This window comes from Myiozetetes cayanensis, unplaced genomic scaffold (genome assembly GCF_022539395.1).
Source record: "Myiozetetes cayanensis isolate MyiCay16 unplaced genomic scaffold, myiCay2020 scf5-8, whole genome shotgun sequence".
In the NCBI taxonomy this organism is placed as follows: domain Eukaryota; kingdom Metazoa; phylum Chordata; class Aves; order Passeriformes; family Tyrannidae; genus Myiozetetes; species Myiozetetes cayanensis.
Genome location: NW_026087742.1, coordinates 59,719,633 through 59,745,496, shown reverse-complemented (window position 1 = coordinate 59,745,496; position 25,864 = coordinate 59,719,633). Strand labels below are relative to the sequence as shown.

The following is a 25,864-nucleotide window of genomic DNA, read 5'->3' as shown; positions in this document are numbered from 1 at the left end:
ACTACTGGCAAATTCTGCTGTTTGACTGTCTGCTTCCACTAATTGATGTTAACCATTGTTTTTAATGTTTGGTATACACCATATGGTTAACTTTCACTCTCCCTAAGCATCTTGGTTAATGTCTTGATTATCTGAACCTTACTTATGAGATAAAATTCTTCAGATAATCAAGAGGCTTGGAGAAGTAGTCAATAGAGTGGAGCTCTACTGAGAAATACCAAGTTCACGGTGTAAGCTTGCTTTCTTTTATTGTTTATAAAGGAACTAAAGTGCTTAGCAAGAGCTTCAGCACAGCATTCTGTTTGTAGAAAGTGCACAGGTGTCAGAATCCTAAGGAAATATTGTCATGGAAGGAACTGTAGGGTTCAGATAATGAAGTGTCCATGTTTATGCATTGTAATATTTTTTTCCTGTGAAATGTAACCTTACAATCTGAATACTGTGGGGACATATTGCTGATCAGATGGTAAAAATGTGTATTAGTCAACTCTGGTGGATGTTAGTTTAAATTTATATTATTCTGGCTCTGTGGATGAACTTTTTGACATTTGTAATCTATTAGTGTGTGAGAAATTAGCTTAAGAGTGTGCGTGTGTTCTAAATGCAGTGACGCATGGATAGGAGCAGAAGGGTAGGAAGATTAGTGTTTGGCTAATCATGCTCTGCTGACTAATGAGAGTGATGGCACTTTGCAGTTCAACAAAGAGGTGGTTTTCTGAGCTGTATATAAATTGTCCAGCACCTGACAGATGTTCCCAAATTGATTTTATTTCTGTTTAGATCAAGTAGCATGTAAAGAATGAACAATAGATGTTGGGGCCCATTCTGCCCTTTATATACAACCTGTTTCTAGTGCTAAATGTGTATCTTCCTTTTTTTTTTTTAAATATATTTTCCTTTCTATAAATAACTTCTTTTCTCAGGTAAGATAAATTGTGACTTCTTGTTTATCAAAGTTATGCTACATTTCCTTTAAAATCTGTTTCCCTTAATGAAAAGGAGCTAGTTCTGGAAAAGCTTAAGATGTGTATTACTGTTGTGGAGTTTTTTATTTTTTTTCCTAAACTCATGTGGTTCCAAATAGTTGTAGGAATCAAACCAGTAACAAACACAGACTGTGTTTGATATCAAGGTGATTTTCAGTAGGTTGTCATACACAACAAAGGAGGGAAAATGGAGCTCTAATTTTTGGAAATTTGTTTCAAAAATGGGAGGCATTTTTAGTGGTTGGAACTGGTTTCTGAGAGGTTGGTGAAATAACATTAAAGGTTCTGTTCACTTTAAGTCACTTCAGTTCATGCCCCAAAAATACATGATGAAAGAAAGCATCTGTCCTGTGTGGTGTTTGCTGCCTAAATGCATAATGTATCTTGTGATCTTTCCCAAGGGAAAGCTGAAGAATACATATCAGATCATAAAATAAAATGAAAAATTATCGTTATTGGTGTTCAGCTGACTAGTTCAAATCAGAGGCATTCCTTGTTATTAGATACATTTCACTCATTTATGACTTCTTTTTCTTTCTTCATCACCTCTGCAGCAACTCTTACAATGTATATCCATACTATTTTATTCATGTGAGTTCAGTGTCAATAGCCCCAAACTGAAGGATTTTACAGTTTTGCTTTTTTTTTTGGTTGAAGTAGTACAAAATGTCAAAAATTAGAAGGAAGGTCACAGTGGAAAATACCAAGACCATATCCGATAGTACATCCCGAAGACCCAGTGTGTTTGAAAGGCTTGGACCCAGCACTGGAAGTACTGCAGAGGTGAGTTGTAAAAGTGTTCTTCTTTTCCTCCCCACCCCAGCATCTTCTTTTCCAGGATTTGTGTGGTGGGAAAGAGTAGCTCACAAGTACCAAATGCTCAGATGTCACTGATGTAAAGTAAAGGTGAAAAGAACTCCTTAAAGCACGGATGTTCAACATACTAATACTAGAATTTTCAAATAACATGTGTTGTCCCACCTTCTGGAGAGGAGCAGTAGCATTGTACATAGTAGTAGTATTTCCACCAACCTAAATTTTTCTTTACCAGATCTGATGCTCATTGTTGGTTTTTTTTTTTTTTAATGAGTTATATTACTGGTGGACAGAAATTACAGATAAATGGGAGTTAATGTGGAGTCATTTGTTTGTTCTGCCACACTCACACCAATGGTATTTCCAGAAACGAGTGTGAAATTCACCCAGTAATGTCTGTCTCTTAGACACAGTGCCGTAACTGGCTGAAGACTGGCAACTGCCTCTATGGGAACACATGTAGATTCGTACATGGCCCTTCACCACGAGGTAAAGGCTATAGCAGCAGTTATAGAAGGTAAATCAAGAACTCACTTTGAATTCTTCACATGCTGTAGGAAAATAGCTTTTGCAACTATGTCTTTTGTTTCTTTTTTTTTTTTTTTTAAGTGAAATGCTGTGGTGTGCCTAATCATATGTTTTATCAATAACCAATTGCCTTGTGAAACTGCTCAAAACAATTAATTTGGCAGCGTGCAGGATTTTTGTGTGTATATAGCTTTAAAAAAGTAGACTCTGAATGCAGATTAACTACTTATATTACTTGAAATGGGAAGTTCAAGTACCTTAATACTTTTTGTTTTGGCATAGTGTCACTGCAGCTTTCTGGTATACTTGTCTGTCCTTTTCTAAAATGCTGGTTTGCAATTACTTAAAGCAGTACTCATGCTTACTGCCTTCTGCCTTTGCTATGTTGTTTGATGAATAAGGTGTCTATCCTTTCTCTCCTGTTGTGAGAAGACACTTCTCTTCAAACATAGTTTTGTGACTTTATCTGTCAGATGTAGAAAAAATATCCTGTGTCATAGGAGGAGATCAAAAAAGTTACTTGACTTTTCAAAAGAGTATTTTTTTTATTATCTGCTCTTCATATGTTACTACAGTTTAAATTTTTTTTCCAACTGTCCTTTATGTGGCGTAATACCCACTTGTTTAACTGAAACTGAATGTGGCAGTAAGTTTGTAATATTCTTGCTCTAAAGGACAAAAATTATTATGGTTTTAGCATAGCACCTCTTTACTTGAAAGCTTCATATTTTACAAAGAACTGTCCTTCATAATGCCAGTGTTAATGATACCTCTAGATTATGGATGGGCACACTGAAGCATCAAAGCATAATGGAACAACAGGAAGGTTGGCATGAGTTTAGGATTCTGTTTCTGGTTCTTTCTCCTATTCCTGTGGCATAATCTCAGAATGATCTTGACTTTGCTTGTTTGATCTTTCATTGCTTCTGAGGTGGTAATGCTGGGATACAAAATACATCGCTGAGTTTAATATTTCTTTTGGTGTGTAAACGATTTTACTCTTCTGTACTGAATGTTCCAAATGGATGAAGTAAGTGATTTGCTGGTAGAGATTAAATTTTAAAACTGATAGAATGTCACTTTCTCCTTGCTTTCAGCATTTGGAACACCCAGTGCATTGTTCTGCTTGGTCATTTGAAGAAAGGTGACATTTCTTTTAATGATTAAAACTGTGTTTCTGCTTCGCTCTCACTACTGACATTTAAGGATAATGTTGATTTGCTTCTTTTTATTGCTGACTTTTTTTACTAGGACTGTATGAAAAAGTCAAAGGACAAATCCTCCTGCTTATTTGCCTGACACATTCAACATTTAATAAAGGTGTTCTTAAAAGTAAAGGGGAAGGAAACCCACCACCCCTACACACCCCCCAAACCAGACAAATGAAAGAAGCCTACTTGTCTTCAGAATTTTCTACTGATAGCTCTTGGCCAGGCATAGAAAAAGCTGGTTTATGTACATAAAAAATGTTGGCATTTTCATGCCATTTAACATTAGAGATGATTTTTCACAAATGTTATCCAGGCATTTCGAATGCAATTTACTGGCTTTACGCAAGCCAAGCTAATGCTGCTTCCACATCAGTTCAGTTAAAGCAATACTCTTGTTCAAGTATCTGGGATAATGTAGTGGCAGCATGTCTACATGTGTTTAGCCAGGCCTGCTGGGGAAGTCTCTTGTCTGCAGTTTGGTAGGACAAAGCATGTCTTGCTGCCTTTCTCTATCATTCCTTCTGTTTCATACCTGTCTGCAATAAATCTCATTGTTAATGGTTTTATCTGACCATAATGCATCCCATAGTTCAGAACATCACTGGGCAGTAGGAAAACTTGACTCTACAGTGTGGAAAAGATTCTTTCAGCATTATTGCTGCTGAATTCTTGCAGCATGAATTTTAATTTTGCTATAAAAATAAAACCTAGCATGTTTATATATAAAACTTAGCTGATGATAATATTAAGAATTCAGTAATAGACCTGCCAGTCTAGGCACCTGAAGTAAGGAGAAGTTAACAGGGAAAGAACTGTGCGTAAACATGCTGTTCCACAAGGAATTTTGCTCTCTTGCTGCACTGGTAGATTGTTAGTTGCTTGCCAGCTTACTTGCTGGTTGCTTTATGCTATTGTCAGGATCTGTGCCAGCACAGGGTCCCTTTCTTAGTCTGATCATCTTTATTCAGGATCATTATGCTGTGTTTAAAAACCACACCAAGCCAGCAGTAATATTAGGAAAGAATTTATCGATTTTGCGAGGTTCAAATATTGTAGTATGGGAAACTGGAAAATGGGACAATGTTTCATGAACATTTATAATATGTACATGGTACACCAGTAATTGTCATCTGCCTGTACACACATGTGTGCTGTCACATGCATACACATGGATGCTCACAGGTGGGTGTGTTGCAAAGGGTGCCTATTGCTGGGTAATTGTTTCTGACAGTGTAAGAGGTACAGAAGCAAATGGAGGCATCAGTTATGAATGTGCATTTCCTAAATGCTGTTGAACATGGAGAACTGAACTGTTGCAGGAAGTAATGTTGTTTAAAGTCATTTGATTGCACTGCTTAAAATTTGAAATGAGGAAATTCTTCATTTTAGGCCTTATTTAAAAGATGGACCCAGCATGAAATACTAAGCCATTAAAGAGAAATTGTATAATGTCTTGTGTGAAAGGTTTGTGAAAGGTTCTGCCAGTTGCAGTCTAGCCACATCATCTTAAACTGCAGAAGTAAATTATCATGATCTGTTTAAACTCAGCAGTGAACATAACCTGGAATAACCAAAGATCCATTCTGAAGGGGGCTGGCAGAAAGTTATGTAGAAAAGAAACCGTTTTGTAAAAAATCAAAACTGTGGTACGCATAAAAGAAAAATCAGCTAGTAGACCAGCTTGTTTTTCTGTGCATTAAGCCAAGGCATCTGAAAACAGTCATGGCTTCCTGAGTAATTATTTCTTAAAATTTGGCAAACTTTGTCTTATTTTATTAAAAGATTTGGAGGGTTATGACGTTTTGGAGGAAGGAGAGAGAAGATTGTTGCAATAACTTTGTGTTGGTATTCTCCTAAAGCTGACCCAGTAACAGAAAAACCAAACAAAAAGAAGACCAACAAACCCCAGCCCTGAACACAGAATCTACCTTTTTAGATTTCTGTGGGTTTTTAGATAACTTCTATAATATTGAAATATAATGCAATGATGTTTTAGCAAAACACCTTTTTTCAGTATGGGAGGGAAGAAAAAAATTATTAATTCAGGGTGAAGTGGTTTGGTTTGGATTTTTTGCTCCAGCCTATAACTTAAAAAAAAAAAAAAGGCATTAAAATATCATATGTCACTCTACTTTCTACTTCAGCAACTGGGATTTTTCCTGAAAGTGTTGCTCTTGAGGAACAATATTACTAGTACATTATTGATAATCCTTCTGCCTTTGAACTTAATTTTTAGTTTCACTAATGCAAATCCTTTGTACCATAGCTTAAATATTAAAAATTAAGGCATTGAATTGCCCTTTAATATTGAAAGACAGTTTATTTGTTGAGGTAGCTGATGGTTGGAATGCTTCAGAGGGTTTTGGTAATGGAAAGGAATTATCTTTAATATATGGGGGGAAGGCCAAAAATAACTTGAACCATAAACTTTACTAAAGTGAGACACTTTAATGATTATTTAGTCATGCATGCAAAGAAGATAACTTGTTTATATTTGTATACTGGATATTATTTGATCCTTAGTGATGAAAGAAGCAGGGTTCTACTGTTTTGTACATTACCTCTGATCTAGGTTGACCTGTATTTACAACTTCATGGAGAATTAAATGCATTTAAAACAGAGCAGTCACTGGTCTTTTTTTTTTTTTGTAGGTCTTCATGCACTTAAACTTATGATGCAGTTTAAATAATTAAATACAGATAACAGTGCTGAGGAAGAAATGAAAAAAAAATACTGTTTTTCAAATATGTGCAGGCTTAAAATGGAATTATATTAATTTAGATTTTTGTATGCATACTATGAAAGTAAGTTTACCCTTCACATATTATGTGACAGAGGAAGAGTGGGAGAAACAGCTCTCTAAGTGGAAACTCTGATTCAGTCTGAAAAACTAAAGAAATGCAAATTCTGTTATTCATGTATTACATAAAACTCTTCTAATCAAATAAGACAGCGTCAGTATCTTTTAGTGTAAACTGATGGGCACAGATCTAGTACTTTCACGCAACCATTTCATGGAAGAATTTGTAATTACAGCTAACAGCTATCACAGAAGTAGTAAACTCAGTATCAAGCCAGAAGTATATGAAGAGAAAATTTGTTTTCTTGAACTGAAAGGTCATCTGCAACAGTTCCTTCATCCCATTAGCTTAGGAACTTGTTTGAATCATAGAGTCATCGAATGATTTGGGTTGGAAGGGACCTTAAAGATCATCTAGTTCCAACCCCCCTGCAATGGGCAGGGACACCTTCCAATAGACCAGGTTGCTCAAAGCCCCACCAAACCTGGCCTTGAACCCTTCCAGGGATGGGACATCCACACCTTCTCTGGGCAACCCGTGACAGTGCCTCACCAATGCAAGGGTTGCTCTCTTTTAATCCATAAGGAATATATGAACTCACGAATCCATACTAAGAGGTGGCAAAATTAAAGTAATGTAGAATGTTCCTTCTCCCATCCCATGTCATGGTAATATCTTTTACAGAAAATATATCCTTAAGTTGCATGACTAGTAGAGTTCATCCACTATTTTGTAATTAAATAATGAAATAATTATATTACTGAAAGATAATGGAGGAGGCCTCCAAGAGTGAATTTCTGGTTTATGGTCTTGCAGCCATGTTTTTCTGTGTGGCAGCCTCACTGAGGCCATGGGAGGATGATGACTGGGTCGTGTTATCTCCACTTTAAGACTTCATTTGCATTCAGAGTTGTGCTTCTCTGTGACTGTCATTGCTAGTCTACAGTAGTTTGACTCTTCATTAATTGTGGTTTAAAAAATATATATATGTAAAACATACATAATGTATAATACTTATCAAAATTGGTGCAAGATATGGAGAAGAGAAATCCTGAAGTATTTGCTAGGAGTGATTGTGAAACACATTTGCATGACGTCCATAAAAAGATTACTTGTTCTGGATAGGATCACCTGAACTGATCTAGAGTAGTAATTGAGTCATACCATATATACAAGTCATTTTTCTTCTTATAGTCAAGTCTTCCTTGAGGTTCTGAGGTGGTTTTTTTTTTTAGAGTGTTTAATCCCATTAGAACAGAGTATTTTCGTACACATCCACTTTACGTCAGTGTGGGAGGTTTAGATCGTTCTGTGTATACTAATAAAAATAATAATTATAAGACAAATCATATTCCTTTAAACATAGTCCCGTAGAACTGGTTATATTGTGTTTCTGTATTATACAGGTCACCAGAAAGACCCACTGGAGATCTTCGGGAAAGAATGAAGAACAAACGTCAAGATGTTGAAGCAGAACCACAGAAACGAAGTACAGAGGAATCATCCTCTCCTGTTAGGGTAAGAGTGGAGGTTGCAGAACTCCAGAATCCCTCAGTAGCAGTCAGGCAGTGTGTCCCAGAAACATTATCATGGTGGCTTGTAATATTTAAAATGTTTTAATGAACTGCTCATTTTGTACATAGCGTATCGCATACTTTGTTATGAAATGTCTTAACCATTGTATTATTTTGCAATTCTATAGCGATTTCTGATCTTCTGGTTCCCAAAGATTTTATAAATCCCACAGATTAAAATATGTTATAAAAACCAAATATTTAATAACACTGATTATTACCAAGAAGGTGTATTAACCATTGTTCCAGGGGTCTACTGTTTTTGTCCCCAACACCTATTCATATCCAATGTTTACATGCATCCTGACTTAAGTTATTCATCTCAAATTTGCTTTTGATGAGACCATGTGGTTGCTGTGGTGCTGGTTCATTTTGCCTTCCTCCTCATATACTCATCAGGCTTCCCAACTGCTCACCTTTGGATTTGCAAAAAATTCGTTCATTATTATTCCCATTTTGTAATCATCTTTGTGCAACCATATGCCCCTCAAATATCAGAACCTCATTATTTTTAAGTTGTGTTGTCTGTTTCTGATGTTACAAACAAATAGGGGTAGAGTTGGTAGTGTGACACTGTATCTGTGTAGCAGTAGCACCACTGTATTCCTGCATCATGTTTAAGGCCATCTTCAGATGAATAAGTATTAAAAAGTTTTATTTGTGAAAACTCAGTTTTGCTTCTGCAGGTATTAACAGTATTCTATCGTTTCCTCTTGGTCTGTTCCTACTTGCTGTGTAAAATGAATTTTTTATGTCAGCTGTAAATAAATCAACAGCAGCTGCTATCATTAAATTAACAGAATGGCTTACCTTCCAATCATGTTTTCAGTTGCTGTTAATTTGTGTAAGCTTTCAATCTTTTTTCCCAAGTGTGTTTCTTTTATTTTCTAATAGTTTGAATAAACTGTTCAGTTACTGAGTACATGGTTAGTGGGAAAATTGTTTTTTTCCAACCGTTATTAAAAATTTGCTGTAACTTCTGTCCTGGTGCAACTCTAATTTTGATGTAATTCTTACTTTTGGTTAGTTAACCTTGCTTTTTATAGTGTTCTATTAATGTAATAATAAAATACTTCTAAACAACTAAACCCCAAGTAAAAGTGAACTGGAAGCGAGCATCTAAAGGAACTGGAGAATTAGTGGGTCTGTTAAAGCACCAAAGAATTATTTACAGTTTAAGCACACTGCAGAGTGAGAAGTACTCTGTTTCAATCTCATAAAACAGAAGGCTGACGAAAACACTGAGATTTTGTATTGTTAGATGGAGGCAACTCTCAAAATACAGGATATCGAAAGAAAATATTCTGGAACAAATAGATAAAAAGGGACAATCATCAAGAGTTCCTTTGCAAAGAACCAAGAGATCTAAAAGAACAGAAGACTCAAGTGACTGAACTGCTAACAAAAATCTTGCTCCATCGTTAGAGCTACTGTTATGGTGGAGATGTAATATGTGATGTTTTCACTTCTTATTAAAGCTTTTGGGATAACAGAGGAGCTGGATAAGAAAACTTGGAAATAATGAAAGGTAGCTTGTTTCATTTTTAGTATTTTCATAATTGTGGATTAAAAAGGAGAGAGGAAAATAAAGAGCAGCACTGTTCCTGCAGACAAAATTTGTGCTTCACCAGACTACTACCCTGAAACTTATAAGATTAGTAGTTAAGAGAGAACTGTCTGACACAGGTGAAACCTTAAATAGCTTCTTTTCAAACAAGGCTTTTGAGGCATGGTCATATGTATAGGTAGTCAAAGAATACCAAGCATAGTATTGTCAAGTTTAAAAGCTAGCTAAGGGGAAAATTTTAGATTAATTTGAAATTCAGTTACAATTGTGCTATGGTACTTCATCTAAAGAGCTATAACTTTAAAGAATGTAGAAAAAATGTTGGACATCTCAAATGTTGAACTTTGTATAAGATGTGAAAACAGTAGCTGAGATTACTGAAGTCTGAGGAATGCTACATGGGTTTGGGAAGACAGTTTTTTGCAGTACGATGGCAGATGAAACTTGATGTTTTCAAGTGCAAAGTAATGCACAATGAAGAAAGTATTTAAAAAATAATGAATTAATTTTTTTTAAGTAACTGAAACCATGCAGTACAAAACTAAGTTATTGTGGACAGCTCAATGAAACCATCTGTTTAAAGTGAAGTCACAGTTGCAGAAGCAAACACTCAGGTATATAAAAATGGAGTAGAAATTGATTAATATTGCTCTGTAGAAATTCGTGGTCCAGTTTTATTTGAAATGCTGTTTGGTTGTCATCATTTGTATGCAAGAAAATACTTACAGTCAAAGGTCTTTTTGAAGTGGGCAAGGAGGTGAGAAATAAACTGAAGAGAAGAAAGAACATGGGGTGAATGCATATAATGTATGTTTGGGAGATTGTAAGTTAGATGCGTCATATTCATACTTTATCCAAGTAGAAGAGGATGGCAAATTTGAAAGTGGAAAGGGGAAATGCTATTCACATTATACATGACAATTTGCCAGAAGATACAGTCAAAAACCTGGATAGGTTCCACAAAAAGTTAAGACATTATAACTAGTATAAAACCTTTTTAGAAGAGATTTCTCATTCTTTGGAGGCATAACTAGTACAATCTGTATGTATTTAGGAAGAAACTTCCTATATGGACAGCTTACAGACTACACCCCTTATTATTTCGTCATGCTTTGTACTATTATTTTCAGAGAAAATACTCTGTGTTATGTGGATACTTACACTGAACTCAGTTGTGTCTGTGTTTCTCTGATTTGCGTTCAGAATTATTTCAGCACTGTATGTTAGTGTATCAACTATTATACAAATAATTAGATGAGGTTCCTGCTATTAATGTATTTAGGTGGAAATTTTTATATTGAATTTTTCTCCATATTGTGAGAAGTCAGTTACATTGGTGTGTATGAAGTATTGCTTAAACTTTTAACCTGGAATGTATGTGTGATTTGGGAGAAACAGTGGGAGGACCTTAATGTATGTTTAGGAAAGGTTTTTATAAGGATTGCGTATCACTTGTTTCATATCTGTGCTTTTTGTCGCTGTGGCTTTTGACTGTTTCCACTGGAAATGGAAGTCACCTTTGTCTTCCGTCTCTGAAATGGAAACAGTACCTGTTTCTGTCAAGGGAACTTCTGATTCACTTTCTTATGTGCTTCCGTAGCATGGTAGTAGTTAACACTATAAAGGTATTATACCTAGAGCAAAATAGTACTGTGTTTGCCCAAAACATTCTAGCTATAATACGTGTAGCTTACTCTAGATTTGGAGGAATCTGTGCTTTTGAATTATTTTGCTGCTGCATGTACATGTGCTGATATGGCTGAAACCGAAGTTTCTGCCATGTAAAAGTTGTCAGTTGTAAGACTCTTATATTCTCTCCGTTGGTGTTGACCAAGTAACAATTCTTGGCTAGAAAACGTTTTACAGACTGGATAAGTCCTCGTGTGCTTTGCCAGGCTTTTCTGGCAGCAGTGAGAACATTTATTTAAGTAGACATCAAGTCTTTGCTGTAGAGTGCTGATCCATGATGGGGTATGGAACTTCAAGTTAAGTAGGCATTAAATTAAAATAAAATCTCACAGAAGTCAGCCATAATGTCATAATTTTTTTTCCCTTTCTTATGTGGCATTTCTCCTGAACATCTCCTGAACAACATTAAATTGCAATCATCTGTCTAACACATGTAAATAGTTTAGCTGGGGCACATACTGAAAACAGCATAGACAAAGTCTTCCAAGTTGTTTACTCTTAGACCAATCTACAATGTATTGTTTTAGTAAATAATTACATTTTATGAAAGTTTAATGTTTCTTCACTAGTAAGTGGCATTTTTTCAGAGTCTGCAGAGAAATAGTTTACAAGTGTGGCTAAAGTGGGTGCAACATCTTCAAATACAGTGAAAGACATGCTGTTGGCTTTCAGGAGCTAAAGTTGGCTTGTTAAGGGAGAGAAAAAACATGTAAAATACAAGAAGGTCTACAGGGATATGAAGGAAATTTTTAATCCCCATATTATGAGGGAATTGATGTGTTATAGGTGTAATAAGTAAAATAAAAGGAATATGTTGAAGGCTTCTCAGTGAGAAAATTTTAAGAGTATGTTCTAAACCATCATAACTTAAATGCTTGGTTTGCATGCCCCAGGAAAAATATACTCGATTTCAGAACTGAAGTTTGTTTTTCAAGATGCAATGTTGCCAGAATCTTTTTTCCTGACAACTAAATAGCATTTAGTGTAAAATACCATGCTTGCATAAAAATTACTTATTCCTTTCCCCTATATTCCATAATTCAGGTGTTTTTGTTCTCAGTTCTTCTGTAGAAATATGATTGTGCCACTATTGAATCTTTCCACTGAAACAAGAAAATACAGGCTGTTTCAAGATGCTTATATTGGGTTGTAAGTTTGAAGAGATAGGCATGATACATGCAGGTTGTGTAGTATTTTTAACATGGGTTATTAAATCGATCTTGAAGCATTCTGACTTACTGCCAAGTTATTGGATGAGTTGGCTTTGAGAAGTTTTTTTAAATCAGTGTGGAGAGTTTGTCCTAACATTCATATTTCAGTTTGCTAGTAGCAAGTAGTGTTGAATTAATAGAAACTAGTATTTGTATGTAGGAAATTATGGTTTTGTTAGTTAATGTTGTAGAAATTGTTGAAATGTATAGAAGAAGTACACAGTTTAGTAGAACAGATGCAGCCTTCATGGAGGGTGGGCTAGGAAAAAAAAAGAATAGTCTTAAGGAAAAAAAGAATGGCTGCAGTGGAGGCCATTTCAGGTGTCATCAGAGTCATTTTCCTTTGAAGTAATTTGCTTTGGAGCATAATACAGTACTTGCTCTTACACTGAAATACCTTTAGTATGTGTTGTGATGATGGCTTAGTGGATGTAGACTTGTCTGCAGTTGATATCAGCAACCAACTTTACTTGATAGGTTATGATCTTCTGCACCATTTTAGAGATCCTGTCATGAAATGGAGAAAAATATTTTTTTTCTTATTCTGCAAGCTGCTTGAAATTAAATGTGGCACAAATTAGTTCTTCAATGTGATCTTCCATTGTGTTATGTAGCGAATGTTCAGTTTTTTCCAACCTTCCTAAGGCTTTGAATGTGATGTACTGAATGCGTCGAGAGGCTCAAGGATAACTGCGTTGAAGCATCTGGTTTAGTTCTGTAGGTAAAATAAATGCAGTATTTTTTCTGTGATCATTTACGTCATTAAACTAGAGATAAGATTTTAACAGTTAGTGAATAAAAAGGAATAGTTGAATTTTACTCATTTTAGAGTGACTACCCACAATGTTATGTTATTTCCTTCCTTTGTTTCTAAGGTGATGTTAAGATTTTAAATTAAGATCTAAGTCCCAATAAGGAATAGCTAGTGAAATTCTTAGGCATCTCATTTTCTTGGCATAAAACCAAAGGTTCCCACATATCAGCATGGAAGAATCCCCCCAAAACAGAGAAGGCACTATAGAAGGTGAGAACAAAAGGGATATAGAACAGACTTTCATTATTTGCTCCTTCTAGTTTCCTACTTAATAAATTAACCTGAGATCCTTCTAAGTTTGAATGTTCTCTTTTCTTGCTAGTAACAAAGAAACTTTTTCCTCTGTTCTGGTTGAGCCCAGGTAGACTATTTAGAGAATGTCACTTCAGCAGATGCAGTGATGCAACACTGCAGCTTTATTACTGGAATTTAGCAGAGGGACAAGAGCAGCACAGCATCAGTTGACTTTTTAAATTCTTTTTTATTATAAGGAAAGTCTGTGGCTTTCTTGGATGTCCACTGGACCATCTGCCACATAGAAAATGGGTGCTACTGCAGTAGTTAGACTTGTCTCAGGGATAGTGAAAGTCAAACACAAAACTCTCAACAAAACTTGATTCTAATGTGTTGCTTTAGACATTTTTTCCCCTTCTGCCCGCCAAAGCTTTCTTACTTTATTTTCTTATTTTATTGTCTCCTCCCCCCCACCTTCTTTATCCTTTGGAGAGTTAAATGGTTCCACTTCTGAGGCTCATCTGCCTTGCATATAAATATTCTTATTTACAGCTGAGAACTCTTTCTCAAGCTGTTAAAATTATACCCTTTAAATGTTTGTTAAACTTCTGGTTGTAAGAACTTAATCTGTTCTTTTGGTGCCTATTTTAAACCTTATTCTCTGATGCGTGCTCGACTCTTGCCCTGCCCTTAAACCTTCTTATTTTATGAATACTTTCTTCTCTTCTTCCCATCTGCTGTTTGCATACTGATTATATGAAATCACATTAGAAGTGTTGCCTGTGGAGTCTTTGCTTGTTTAAGAAGGTATTTGTTCAACAGGCAAAAGGGGAAAATGCCTTTTGTACTATGAAAAAGAAACAACCAAAATGCGATGTAAAATACACCTGCTTCTTCAGGCTTCGTTTAGAGTAAAGTTGTTTACTCTAATGCAGCATTTTTCCCTTTATAGAAAGAGTCTTCACGAGGAAGACATAGAGAAAAGGAGGATATCAAAATTACAAAGGAACGAACACCAGAAAGTGAAGAGGAAAATGGGGATTGGGAAACAAATAGAGAAGGTAAGTATAATGAAAATAACTGCCAACACTTCAAAGAATTGTGAGATTACTGTGGTGTATGTAAAGTGCTTAAAAATTTGGTTTCTAAGCAGAATACTTTCATGCAGCAGCCATTAATTATTAATTTAATTGTTTTTGGAGAAGAGCAAAGAAGTTATCTGAGTTGGACTGCTACAGTAGTTAAACCACCTTACTTAAAAAACACGTTTGTTTTTTTTTTATTTTGCTATTTTGACTCCTCAGACCAAAAAAAAAAAAAAAAAGGGTTCTCCATGGTTGAATCTTTCACTTTTATATCACTAGTTGAATCCAGGTTGCATTGGAAGTAATTTTGGAACTGGTCAGTCTGATGGGAGAATGTAACTCTTTTGAATTCAGAAGTTAGCAGGTTTTTTGCATAACTTGTAATGGTGTGAATTATCTCATTAACAAGGGCTCCATTAGAATAACAACAGCTGAAGGTAGCTATTGAACTATTTATATTCTGAAAACACTTGGAAAATGCTAAGGGTCTTGCATTACTTTTTGTGGTCACCTTTGTATGGGTTGGTGGAGTTTTACTTTTATTTTAATACTTACAAGGTGATTTCATGGTCCTTGTTGATAATACTCCTCCTTTTACTGTGTCAGCAGTTTTCCTCTTTCCTAAGTTTCACTTGAGTCCAAGTTCACCTCAAAGTGAAGTTACAGCAGCTTTAATAACTTGTGGTGTTGCTGTTGTGTCAGTGTTTCAGAAGTAGTTACAATATTGCAAGAAAAGATGGCAGTTCTGCTCCCTTCTGAGGTAATTCAGGTATAATGAATGTATTTGCAATAAAGTATACTGCAAGTTGTAGAATGGAGCTCCCTGTAAATTTCATTAACTAGGTAGCTTTTCAATCCTCTTTGCTGTAAGTGTTGCAAATACTGTTTGCTGTGTCTTGAGCACAATACTTGAATGGAAGAGTAACCATAATAAATTTTCACTCCTTTGTAATTTTTTTTTTATGTGATTTAATAAAAATTGATTTAGGACATGTTTCCATGGAAATAAAATTTAAGTCAAAAAAGTTTAGAACATAAAAACAAGTTCTATATGTATAAACATATAGTATGAATGTCTTACGTTTTATGCACTGAGACTTTCAGCTTGAGAATTAAGCTTTTTTTTCAGAGTAGTGATCGGTCACTGGTATATGGATGAAGTGGAATTTCTGTCTCTTAAGTTCTAATAAGTGCTATAGAAGAAGATGCTATTAGGAACTGCACCTTTCTCTAAACTGTTCCCATTAATTCATGACACATGGAGGGAATTTGTAGACTGAGTTTAGTTACTGCAAAACATTTTGTATAGTTCCTGTGTGTAGGAAAGGAGTGAAAGCTAATAACTTTTTAATGAAGTCATTTTTTGGACACATTTTCCCTAAGTGCTTTTTGAGCATTAGACTTAAACAGCCATAACTAAAACTAGAAATGTCAACAGAGTGAGTAAACTCAATCTTCAGTAATATTTCGGTTGCAAGGTTGCAAGCACATGGTATTAACCGACCATGAGTTAATGAAGAAATGGGATTTTTTTGATTTTTTTGGATGTGAAAACCAAACAGTGATAATGTTTTAAAACCAGATACAAACTTCTTAAGTGTATGTTTATCTGATGAGAGAGTTCATACAAATCTTATTTTAAAATCAGTGTGTGATGTAATTAAATAAGTGTATCAGTTGAGGATACTGTATTAAATAAAACCCTCTAGTATCATGCATCGATATTTATATCTCTTTCATATAAGATTTCCCAGTTAAGTAGTGTGCTACATATTTTTTTTCTTTGTGAAGACACACCATTTTAGGTTTTTTGTGATTTAAATATGCTATGTTTCCCTTGCTACCAGCCTCAAAATGGATGAACATTTATGAAGGAAGTTGGAGTGCTTTTTTTAATGAAGTTTAAGAGTTCAACTGCAGGTTTTATTAACTCAAGTTATTTCAGGTTTGCACACATAATTGGAGAAGAGATTTGACTTTACTCCATTGATCCATTTGTGCGGTGCTTAAAAGTCATGGAAATATTTATACTTGACCTCCAGTATGCTAAATATTATTTTTAAATATTTCAAATTAAATTGTTTGATAATCTGTTCACTTTTTTTTTTTAACAAAGACTCTGATAATGGAGATGTTAATTATGATTATGATCATGAGCTGTCTTTGGAAATGAAGCGCCAAAAGATTCAGAGAGAACTCATGAAATTGGAACAAGAAAACATGGAGAAACGAGAGGAAATAGTAATTAAAAAAGAGGTTTGTATTACGTTAATGTGAAATAAAAAGGTCAAGTCATCAGCCACTTCATAGGCTTCTAACTGTTTCCTGGAAGACTTAAGCTTCCCAGGCTACAAATGCACTGTTGTGTTACATGATAGTAAATAACTGGCATCTATGTAATTAGTATGTGATTTAGGTATTAGTAGTGAGTATCCAGTCAATCATCCAGCACAATAACCATGTCCTCTCCTTTGTGAAGTCAGCTGTTAAAAAATACATAGGATTTAATACATGTTAATGATACAAAACTAGTAAGACTTTAAACAGAGAAGACATGCAAAAGAAAACACAAGACATTTGGCAGTCTCCTTTTCCAGCATGCCTTGTAGTAACAGGGTAAAGGAGAGTGACAGAGACAAAACTGCAAGTGTTAGAAACTGTAAAATTTTGGGAAAGATTTAAAAAAACCTTCAAGGGTGTCTTTTCTTTTTCAGGCAAATCTGAGTGTTTCTTGTAAGAGTACTGATTTTAAACTTTTAGTTATAGTTTTTCAATGTATTGCAGAGTGCATCACCTCTTTCTCCACACTTTATCTGTTGTCTTTCTTTTACAAGATTTTTTGCAAAAAATGTGGTTAGTTTATTTGAGGTAGAGGTGTGCATGGTTAAGATCTTAGATACAGACTGTTACTGTATTTATATATTTGGCACATTTATCAGCATACAGTTACACTTGGAGCATCGATATCTTACTGGTTAATTATATTCTTTTCCTCAAGATTTCTCCAGAGGTGGTTAGATCTAAATTATCACCATCACCACGAAAGTCTAGCAAATCTCCAAAACGAAGATCCAGTCCCAAATCATCCTCTTCAACTAGTAAGAAAGAGAAGAAAGCATCTACTGTATCTTCTCCACTTTTGGATCAGCAGAGGTCAGTATGTAGATACATCTTGCAAGAGATTGAGAACAGAGAACCACACTGATAATTATTACCAGGATTTCCATAATTAGTATGTTTTCCATTTTCCTTGCTTTCAGTGCCCTTGATTACATAACTTTAGGGGAAGGTCTCTAAATTTTGTGTTGTGAATCATCCTATGCAGAAAATTGTTACATAGATGTTGTTGTCAGTTGATTAATTTCCTGGTTTACAAGCAAATTTTTTCTTTTTGATGTCTAACATCTCTGGGAGGTGAGGGAGGTGATGAATATAAACCATTAAAAAGTGGGAAACACTTTCATATGAAATGCTGCAGCCTCTTTAGACTGAAGTGAAATGTTTAAAATCTAAGCAACTGCACATTTTGTGGGTATTGCATATATAATAATGGCCAGTCTTCGCGAGCGAAGATCCAGGGAAGGTCTTTCCACCTTCCAGCCTGCGCATTGGATTTTTTAGGAGAGACACAGTGTGCGCGGAACTGAGCCCACCCTTTAATCCTAAGGTTCATCTGCCGGGGCCAAGCGAGCTTGGACGGTGGCAGCGAGGTCCTTAGGACGTAGGTGGGTTGCCTTTAAGGGCTAACGAGCCCCACCTGCCCGGGAGTGGCCCTGACCGGGAATCGAACCCGGGTCTCTGCGGTGATAGCGCAGCGCCTTTACCACTGGACCACCAGGGGCTCCATTGCATATATAATGTTTGAATAATGTTTTACTTTCAAGGCAGGGAATTTCCCACAATTCAGAAGGGGATAAGAAGTGATGGGTGTGTGTGGGAGGGAAAAATTAAGGATAAGATATGTAAAAATCACAGGATTTTATCTAGGTGCCGTGCTGCCAAAATCAGTTTCCAAAACTTGTTTTTAAGTTCTTACTTAGGAAGGCCACAGTACGTTTTGAATCACTGTTTGCAGCTTTTAGATAGGAAAGGAATTACCAGACATGTCTGCATTTGCTAAGCAAAAATTCCCTTTCAAATAGGAACAAAACAATTTTATTTCTGCCACAGGAATGTAACAGCATGTGGTGGTATGGTACTGACATTCAGTATGCAATGAAACCTAGTTGATAGGGTTTATCTTAGGGGTAGGTTATATGAAAAATATACGCTATTTCGTATTGTGAGATGCATATTCAAAAATATTTGGATGCTTTAGCCTATGTTGACATTAAATTGAATACAGAATTACTTGAAGAACACAAACACATATTAAATGATTGGGGTATTGCATTGCAGAAATGGGAGATTAAACAGACAAGGTATTCTATAGAGCTTTTGTTCTCTAATGTGTACAGTCCACATAAGGGTATTTTGTCTTTGAAAACTGGTTCTGTCTGAATGGAAGCAATTCAGCAATTCCTATTTTTGTTCACTTGCTTCAGAAATAAAGATTATAAATGGAAGAGGTCAACATAAATTTTTACCATCGCTATTCACTCTTCAGTCAAGCACAGCTATTGAACACTGCTTGCTAATGGAGTTGGTGAATCCTATCCAAAAGCTGCAAGGCCTTTTATGCTATAACTTTTCTGCCAACATCTGAGAAATCATTGTTTGGAATAGTTGTCAGTTCTTTATTTTTTAACACCTCTGCACCCTGTTAATTTATCTCTAGGAGTTCTAAAAGTAACCAGAGTAAAAAGAAAGGTCCTCGTACCCCTAGTCCTCCTCCTCCAGTACAAGAGGAAACTCCCCTTGGGAAAAAACACAAAGAAAAACATAAAGCAAAAGAACGTTCAGAAGAAAAGGCAAGGGAGGTGAAAGAGAGAGGGCGTGACTTCGAAAGGCACAAGGAGAAAAAGGAGAAGCAGAGGTAAGTTGTGTTGCATTATTAGCTTTTAATTGTAACATAGACCTTGCTTTTAAAGCTATCTTTTACAGAACACTGAATAGTAGGGGAGTTATACCTGCTTTGCCAACAACATTTTAGTACTCTTAAGTGTTTTAAGTGCATTATGTAGATGAATTGATAGAGTGTAACTAACAGATGGGTAGATTTTAATTACGTAACATAGTAAGTTTGTAAAATACCCTTTTGAAAGATTCATTACTTCTCAGGAAGTTGGACCTTCACCAGTGGAACAGGTCATTTGCCAAAATCTTTGTCAAAGTCATCCACTTGTCTGATTGCCTGCTTTTCTGAAATCTTGGAGGACTATTATTTTTATAAATTGGCGGTGATATGTTTAAACTCTCTCTAATCTTCAGTAGGTTAAAGTATTCCCGAAGTAGTCAAAGACTACTGTGATTTTAGAATTGCTTCCCTTTTGCATATATACATATTTATGTATTAAGAAAAACAGTGGACTACTAGGACTATTGATATAATTTTCTGAAGCATAAACATCAATTTAAGTTGAAAGATAATCTACATTTTTAAGTCTTGTGTTTTCTTGATGAAAATAGGGTACATATTTGTAAGCCTTACTTTGTAAATGACATAGCAAAGGCTGAGTGGAAGAACAGTGAATGGTGTATTTTTAATTGATTAAATAAATTATACAATACTTCCTATAAAGTATATTATTTCCCTCGTGCTTGCACACTCTGTTACTGGAACTAAGTCGCAAGCAGTAGAAAAGAACATTCTGGGATTGGGACAGTGCTTGTCCCTGTACTATAATCAGGTATTGTTGTGGAGACTACAGCCTTTTATTTCAGTGTTGGATTTTTGTCTTTTTTTTCCTACATAATAAAAATGAAGTAGTAATGTCAAATCTACCTGAGGTACAGTAAATGAAATATTTGAAGGTTCGAACAGATTGCTTTCATTCATTTGCAGCTTGGATTAGCCTTTAAAAATGTGAGTGAGCTTGAGGCTTCTCAAAGTTCCGATGTTACAGAAATTTTTAAATAAGGTAGCAATATATTTCTCCATTGATAGGAGTTCTGTTTCAATGTCATGTGAAATATTAGGTAAAATTGCAATAAGATATTTTTGGTTTTACCATATTCTGGTTTTGTATTTCACAGTCCAGCATAGCAAGAAATTTAGTGCCTATTTTGCTTTCTTTAGTTTTGCTAGGTTAAGTTAATATCATATGTGAAATTATAGGTGGAACAAATGATTCTATAAAATAGTTCTTGATATTGTAATCACAGATTCTGTCTTGGAGATGTTTGTAGTTTCTCAAAAATATACTAATGCTATATTACACCTGTTAAACAAGCTGCTGGCTGTTTATGTTTCCCAGGGATCCCTCGGAAAGCTCCCGTAGACAGAAGCGTTCTCCTAGTCCTGCAGATCATTCTGGCAGTAATTCTTCCCCTTCCAGGGAGTATTCACCACCTGCTGCAAGGAGAAGACAAACCTCCCGAGCACCAGCCAAGTCAACCACTCACAAACATAACTTCTCACCCTCTCGCAGGTGGGAGGTCAATTGCATGGATTTTATTTCCCTTAGTACTAGTTTGGAGACTTCCTCTGGTGGTTTGACTGCTTGTTTATATGTGTCTGTTGTGAATATGTTTGTGCCTCAAACACTTGAACTCTGAGACTAGGGTTTTTTTGCCAAGTTACTACCCTGAGGGTACCTGTCATGCCAAGAACACAAGTCATGGTGCAGGCTTCTATTTATCAGTTCCTCTCCAATGTTTTGTCTTCAGGTAAAATTTCAGAAGTCTGATATGAGGCAGAGTCTGCCTGTGATTCTCTGGGAACTTTTTGTTCCCCACACCTTCTCCCAGCTCTTCACATCTTTCTTGAGAAGCAGGCACAATTGGCTAAGCAGTATAATACAAAGCTTCTTGCAGGAAGCTTTAGGGAAGATATCATGCTACTAGTTCTAGGGACTTCAGAAAAAATTATTTGCCACCCAATAAAAAGAATGGAGCAGGCTCCTTATTTTGGCCTGAAAGAGTGCAAGCTTAGGTTTAGAATGGTAGTGCTAAATACTAGTGTAGTCCTGTGTTTGAATAATAGAAAGGGAGCCATTCTTGCTTTCTGCACTTCTGTTGAAGGATGGGAGGGAAGCTCCAGATGTCCTATATATCTGCATGCTGATAAAACAAGCAAAATAAAACCCATCCATTAAGCAATCCTAAGAGTTGTAAGCAAGCTCTTTTGCTGCTGTGGTGACTCAATTCAGCTGGAACAACATTGAATTGTTTTAAGCTAGATGTCACTGATGGACATTTTCTATAATTGGATTCTTTATAGGGAAGACAGTAAGCAGCCCATTCCCCCTGCAGCTGGCAGTAGTACAGAGTCTGAAAAATACCTCTTCAGTTCTCTTTTTCTGGTTTTTTGCTAACTCCGGGGTCTAACTGACTTATTCCACTGTTCTGTTTTCATCTGGGATAGAGTTTGTTTTTATCCTGGTAGCTGCTTACAGTTCTGTGTTTTGAATTTAGCATGAGAATAATGTTGATAACACACCAATGTTTTATTTGTTGCTAAGTAGTGCTGACTCTTCAGTTCCCCATGCCCTACCAGTGCACAAAATGCAGTATTTTGCTTGTCATTGCCTGCTTCTGTCAAGTGTTGTGCAAGGGAATGTTAAGCAGAGAAGATAAATGGGCCTTCCACTAGAAGCAGGAAAGGATATTTTAAATGTTTTGTCTTTTTACCATTGAAAGCCTTCCATGCAAGCCAATTTTGGTAACTCCCTGTTTCAAAATAATGGTTTAATGGGGAAAAATAAGTGTAGTCTTAGTTTAAAGACAGTAAGTCATGAAAGTCTCCTGGATTCTGTCAGTCATGCCTGATCCTGACAAAGTTTTACTTCGAGTGCTCTGGAAAATTTCGTTTGACTTCTATAAACTGACAAGTCTGAAATGCTCCAACAATCGAGTCAAGGTGCTTTTTTTGGTGAATATATCTGGTTTTGTAATGGAATCTGTGTTGTCTTTTACACAAAAGAGACATCCTTACAGATTTGGGTTCCTACCTCAGGTTGCCACTGATTTCACTTGATATTCTTTTCCCAAAGCTTTGCTCCTTGGATCTGGATGTTTATTTGAAATCACCAAACTGTACAGGACATTCAGAAGCAGGGACTTAAAATTAAGTGGAATTTTTGGAGATGTGTTGTCCGTGTGTGGCTTTCCTAACTCCTCTTCTCTGTTTAGTCTCTGAAGTGTGGTGAAGTGAAAGGGAGTTGGGAGTTAAAGACAATGCATATTTCATGAGAAAAAGATACTTGCAAGTTATTTTGATGCTGATAAGGGAGAAAAAAAAAACTCTACTGAGCCCAAAAACTAGAAATACGTGTTTGTCCACGTTAGACTGTGCATAGAATAAGATATTATGAGGAAATTTGTTTGCTGTTGTGTAAATGATATTTAATTAAGTGATGGGATTTTGAAGATCAGAGACATTCCATGTACATTTTATTCTATCAGATACAAGTTTTCCCTGTTAGAGAAAAAATTCACGTTTGCTAAAATTTTAAGTAGCTCTCTGTATGGGTTTTCTGGATCCAAGTCTGAATTGGTTAAAGATTTTTGTAAGATTTTTTTTCTTTTTATAAATTGTAAGAAGGAGACTACTTTTGCTTTTGAAAAAAATTCAATGCTGTTGTAAACAAAAATAATGGGTTTTTTCCTGACTTCTTCCTCTCCTCCCCAGGAAAGCATTCTGGTAGGTATGTTATATAATTTTGATTGGACAAATTGTTCTTGAATATTAAATAATAATCATTTAAAGATAAGCATATTTTGGAGGTGTATCCATGGCAACCTAGAGGGAAAACTGGTTTGAAGTTTTGTAGAAACATCAGAGGGTAGAGAATAGGCAAATCATTTTAATTGCTTTTCTGTATGGTATGTTAAGAACCTTTCAAGTCAAATTATTACACGCATGCCTGTTCTAACTCTTCCTTGCAGATCTGCTTCCCCATCAGGTCAGCATCATTCTCCTTTATCCTCCAGACATCATTCCTCTTCATCACAGTCAGGTTCCTCTGTACAAAGACATTCTCCTTCCCCACACCGCAAAAGAACTCCTTCTCCGTCCTATCAGAGGACAGCTTCTCCACCTGCAAGGCGATCATCTTCTCCCTATCCCCCACACTCTTCCTCCCCACCTCAGAGGAAGCGAAGTCCTTCAAGACACCGATCTCCTGGAAGAGAAAAGGGAAGACATGATCGCGATCGGACTTCACAGTCTCACGATAGGCGCCATGAAAGGCGGGATGGTATGAATAAAAAATGGCACTTCAGAATAATTTCTATTTTTTGGCAAATTGCATTTTGAAATTTGATTTTCAAGTTGCAGCATTGCCTGCACCCATCCCAATGGCTCGGGGTGAAGAAAATAGTAGATGTACTTACTCTTCCTGTGCTGATGGTGCAGTTTTCAGGAACAGTGCATAGGAGTATTCCTGATAGGACTGCTTATGTAGGCTCGACTGATTGTAAAGATACTGTAGGTATCTATCTAGGTTGTTCTTATGTAATGCAGTGGTGGTGTCAGTAGGTAAATAGTTCTCTCAGCAGGATACTCATAAGTAACTATTACTCTTTTCTGTGAGGTGGCCAGATCCAGTCCTCAGTGATTGCTGTCTGTTGTCTTTTTGATTGACATTAAATGAAGTGTGTGCAAAGAAACAGTTATTCCCTCAGGAAATCTGTAGAGCTAGTGGCGCAATATGTGATGAGCAAACATGTTGTTTCTGTCAAGAGACAGATTACAAAGAGTACATATGTCAGCTTTATTTTAGACTGGTTCTAAACTTACCTTGCTGTAGTAGCAATATTATAAATATGTATTTAAAAACCCCAAACTTTAGCAGGGCACTGAGACCTTTCAAGTTGTCTAAATATAGCACAAATTTTCTGAATGTGTGTGTGTGTAGAAAACAAGAGGAACCTGTGATTGGAAAAGTAATGATCCTACCTTAAAGTTGTTGAAGGATGCTTACTCTTTAGTATCTTTGAATTTTTTGTAATTATAGTTACTGTCTTTTGAACAGTCAGATATCTGTAGAGATTTGTATTCACAGTAAGATCTTTAATGCCTACTGAATGTGTAGAAAGATATCCAACACAATCTTCTCCAATTTACATATTAATTTTGATATACTGTATGTGATAAGTATTTTTCACTATATTATTTTAGTGTTGTGTGCTAAATTTTTCCTTGCTCTCATCAGACTAGGTGTATAACGTTCTCTTAAACATTTTACAGAAACTAGAGGGAAAAGAGAAAAAGAAAGAGAAACAAGAGATGATCGTGATTATGACCAAGAGCAGAGTAGCTCCAGGGATCATAGAGATGACAGAGAGTCTCGTGATGGAAGAGATCGGAGGGACACAAGAGACAACAGAGATCGGAGGGACACAAGGGAATCCAGAGATACTCGAGACTCTAGAGATACGAGGGATTATAGCAGAGATACCAAAGACAGTCGTGATCAGAGAGACTCACGCTCCACACGGGATTCCCATGACTACAGAGACAGAGAGAGTCGTGATGCCCATAAAAAGGATGACCAGTATCAAGAGGACTTGCGCAGCTATGGAAGATCCCATGGCAGAGAGGAGAGCTCTCGTGCTGAAACAAGGAATGATTCCAGAAGTGACTCCAGAAATGAGAGCAGAAGTGATAGAACCGGCAGAAGTCGAGGCAGAGGGCCAGAATTATCTGACAAAGGTATTGTATAATTTAAAAAATTCATGTGTCCCTATCATTGAAGATTAAATATTTGCATTCATACTGCCTTGTTTAATATTTGATATGGAAGCCAGATAGTTCAAGCTTTTAAAATTATGTTCAATTCTATTGCTGTTTAAACTACTGTTGAAATTTATATCACTTCTGTGTTCTCCATTCATTAAAGTGTCATAACATGGATTTTCTGCCATGCCATTTTAAAACAAACCCTAACCCTTACACCACTCTAATGTTTCTGCAGCCTTGGGTTTTCCCCTGGGCAGTGGGTTTTTTGTCTTTTTTCAAAAGCAACCACATGTCTTAGTACCTGAAAAACTATCTTTCACACACGCCCACCTCTCTCCGCCACACCCCTCCGCCCCTTCCTGCTTGATCCCCCGAAAAATGGGATTTTAATCTTTGGCAATATTTTTGGAAGTCTAATGCACTTTAAAAAATAGTTTCACTTACCACCTTTTAATCATTCTGTAATACATTTTGCTTCTTCAGGCTTATTGTGACATTTTCATTAGGGAGATGACATGCAATTTTTACAGGAAAAGGGATCTCTACTGTCTCTGATTATTCTTG

General features: G+C 36.1%; 1 protein-coding gene across 3 annotated transcripts in view; it reads left to right on the top strand.

Annotated features, from left to right (window-relative positions):
* ZC3H13 (zinc finger CCCH-type containing 13) overlaps window positions 1–25,864 on the top strand; it is a 45,780-nt gene that overhangs the window by 4,334 nt on the left and 15,582 nt on the right. Inside the window, exons 2-11 of one of the 3 annotated variants that reach the window (XM_050334041.1) lie at window positions 1,647–1,769; window positions 2,210–2,319; window positions 7,750–7,861; window positions 14,385–14,493; window positions 16,634–16,773; window positions 17,516–17,670; window positions 19,295–19,492; window positions 20,874–21,047; window positions 23,506–23,816; window positions 24,809–25,273. In XM_050334041.1, the coding sequence (XP_050189998.1) occupies window positions 1,653–1,769; window positions 2,210–2,319; window positions 7,750–7,861; window positions 14,385–14,493; window positions 16,634–16,773; window positions 17,516–17,670; window positions 19,295–19,492; window positions 20,874–21,047; window positions 23,506–23,816; window positions 24,809–25,273 (1,891 nt within the window). In that variant the 5' untranslated portion in view covers window positions 1,647–1,652. Of the gene's footprint in view, window positions 1–900; window positions 1,770–2,209; window positions 2,320–7,749; window positions 7,862–14,384; window positions 14,494–16,633; window positions 16,774–17,515; window positions 17,671–19,294; window positions 19,493–20,873; window positions 21,048–23,505; window positions 23,817–24,808; window positions 25,274–25,864 lie in introns of those variants that run through there. The other 2 variants (XM_050334040.1, XM_050334042.1) reach the window with 2 other exon arrangements.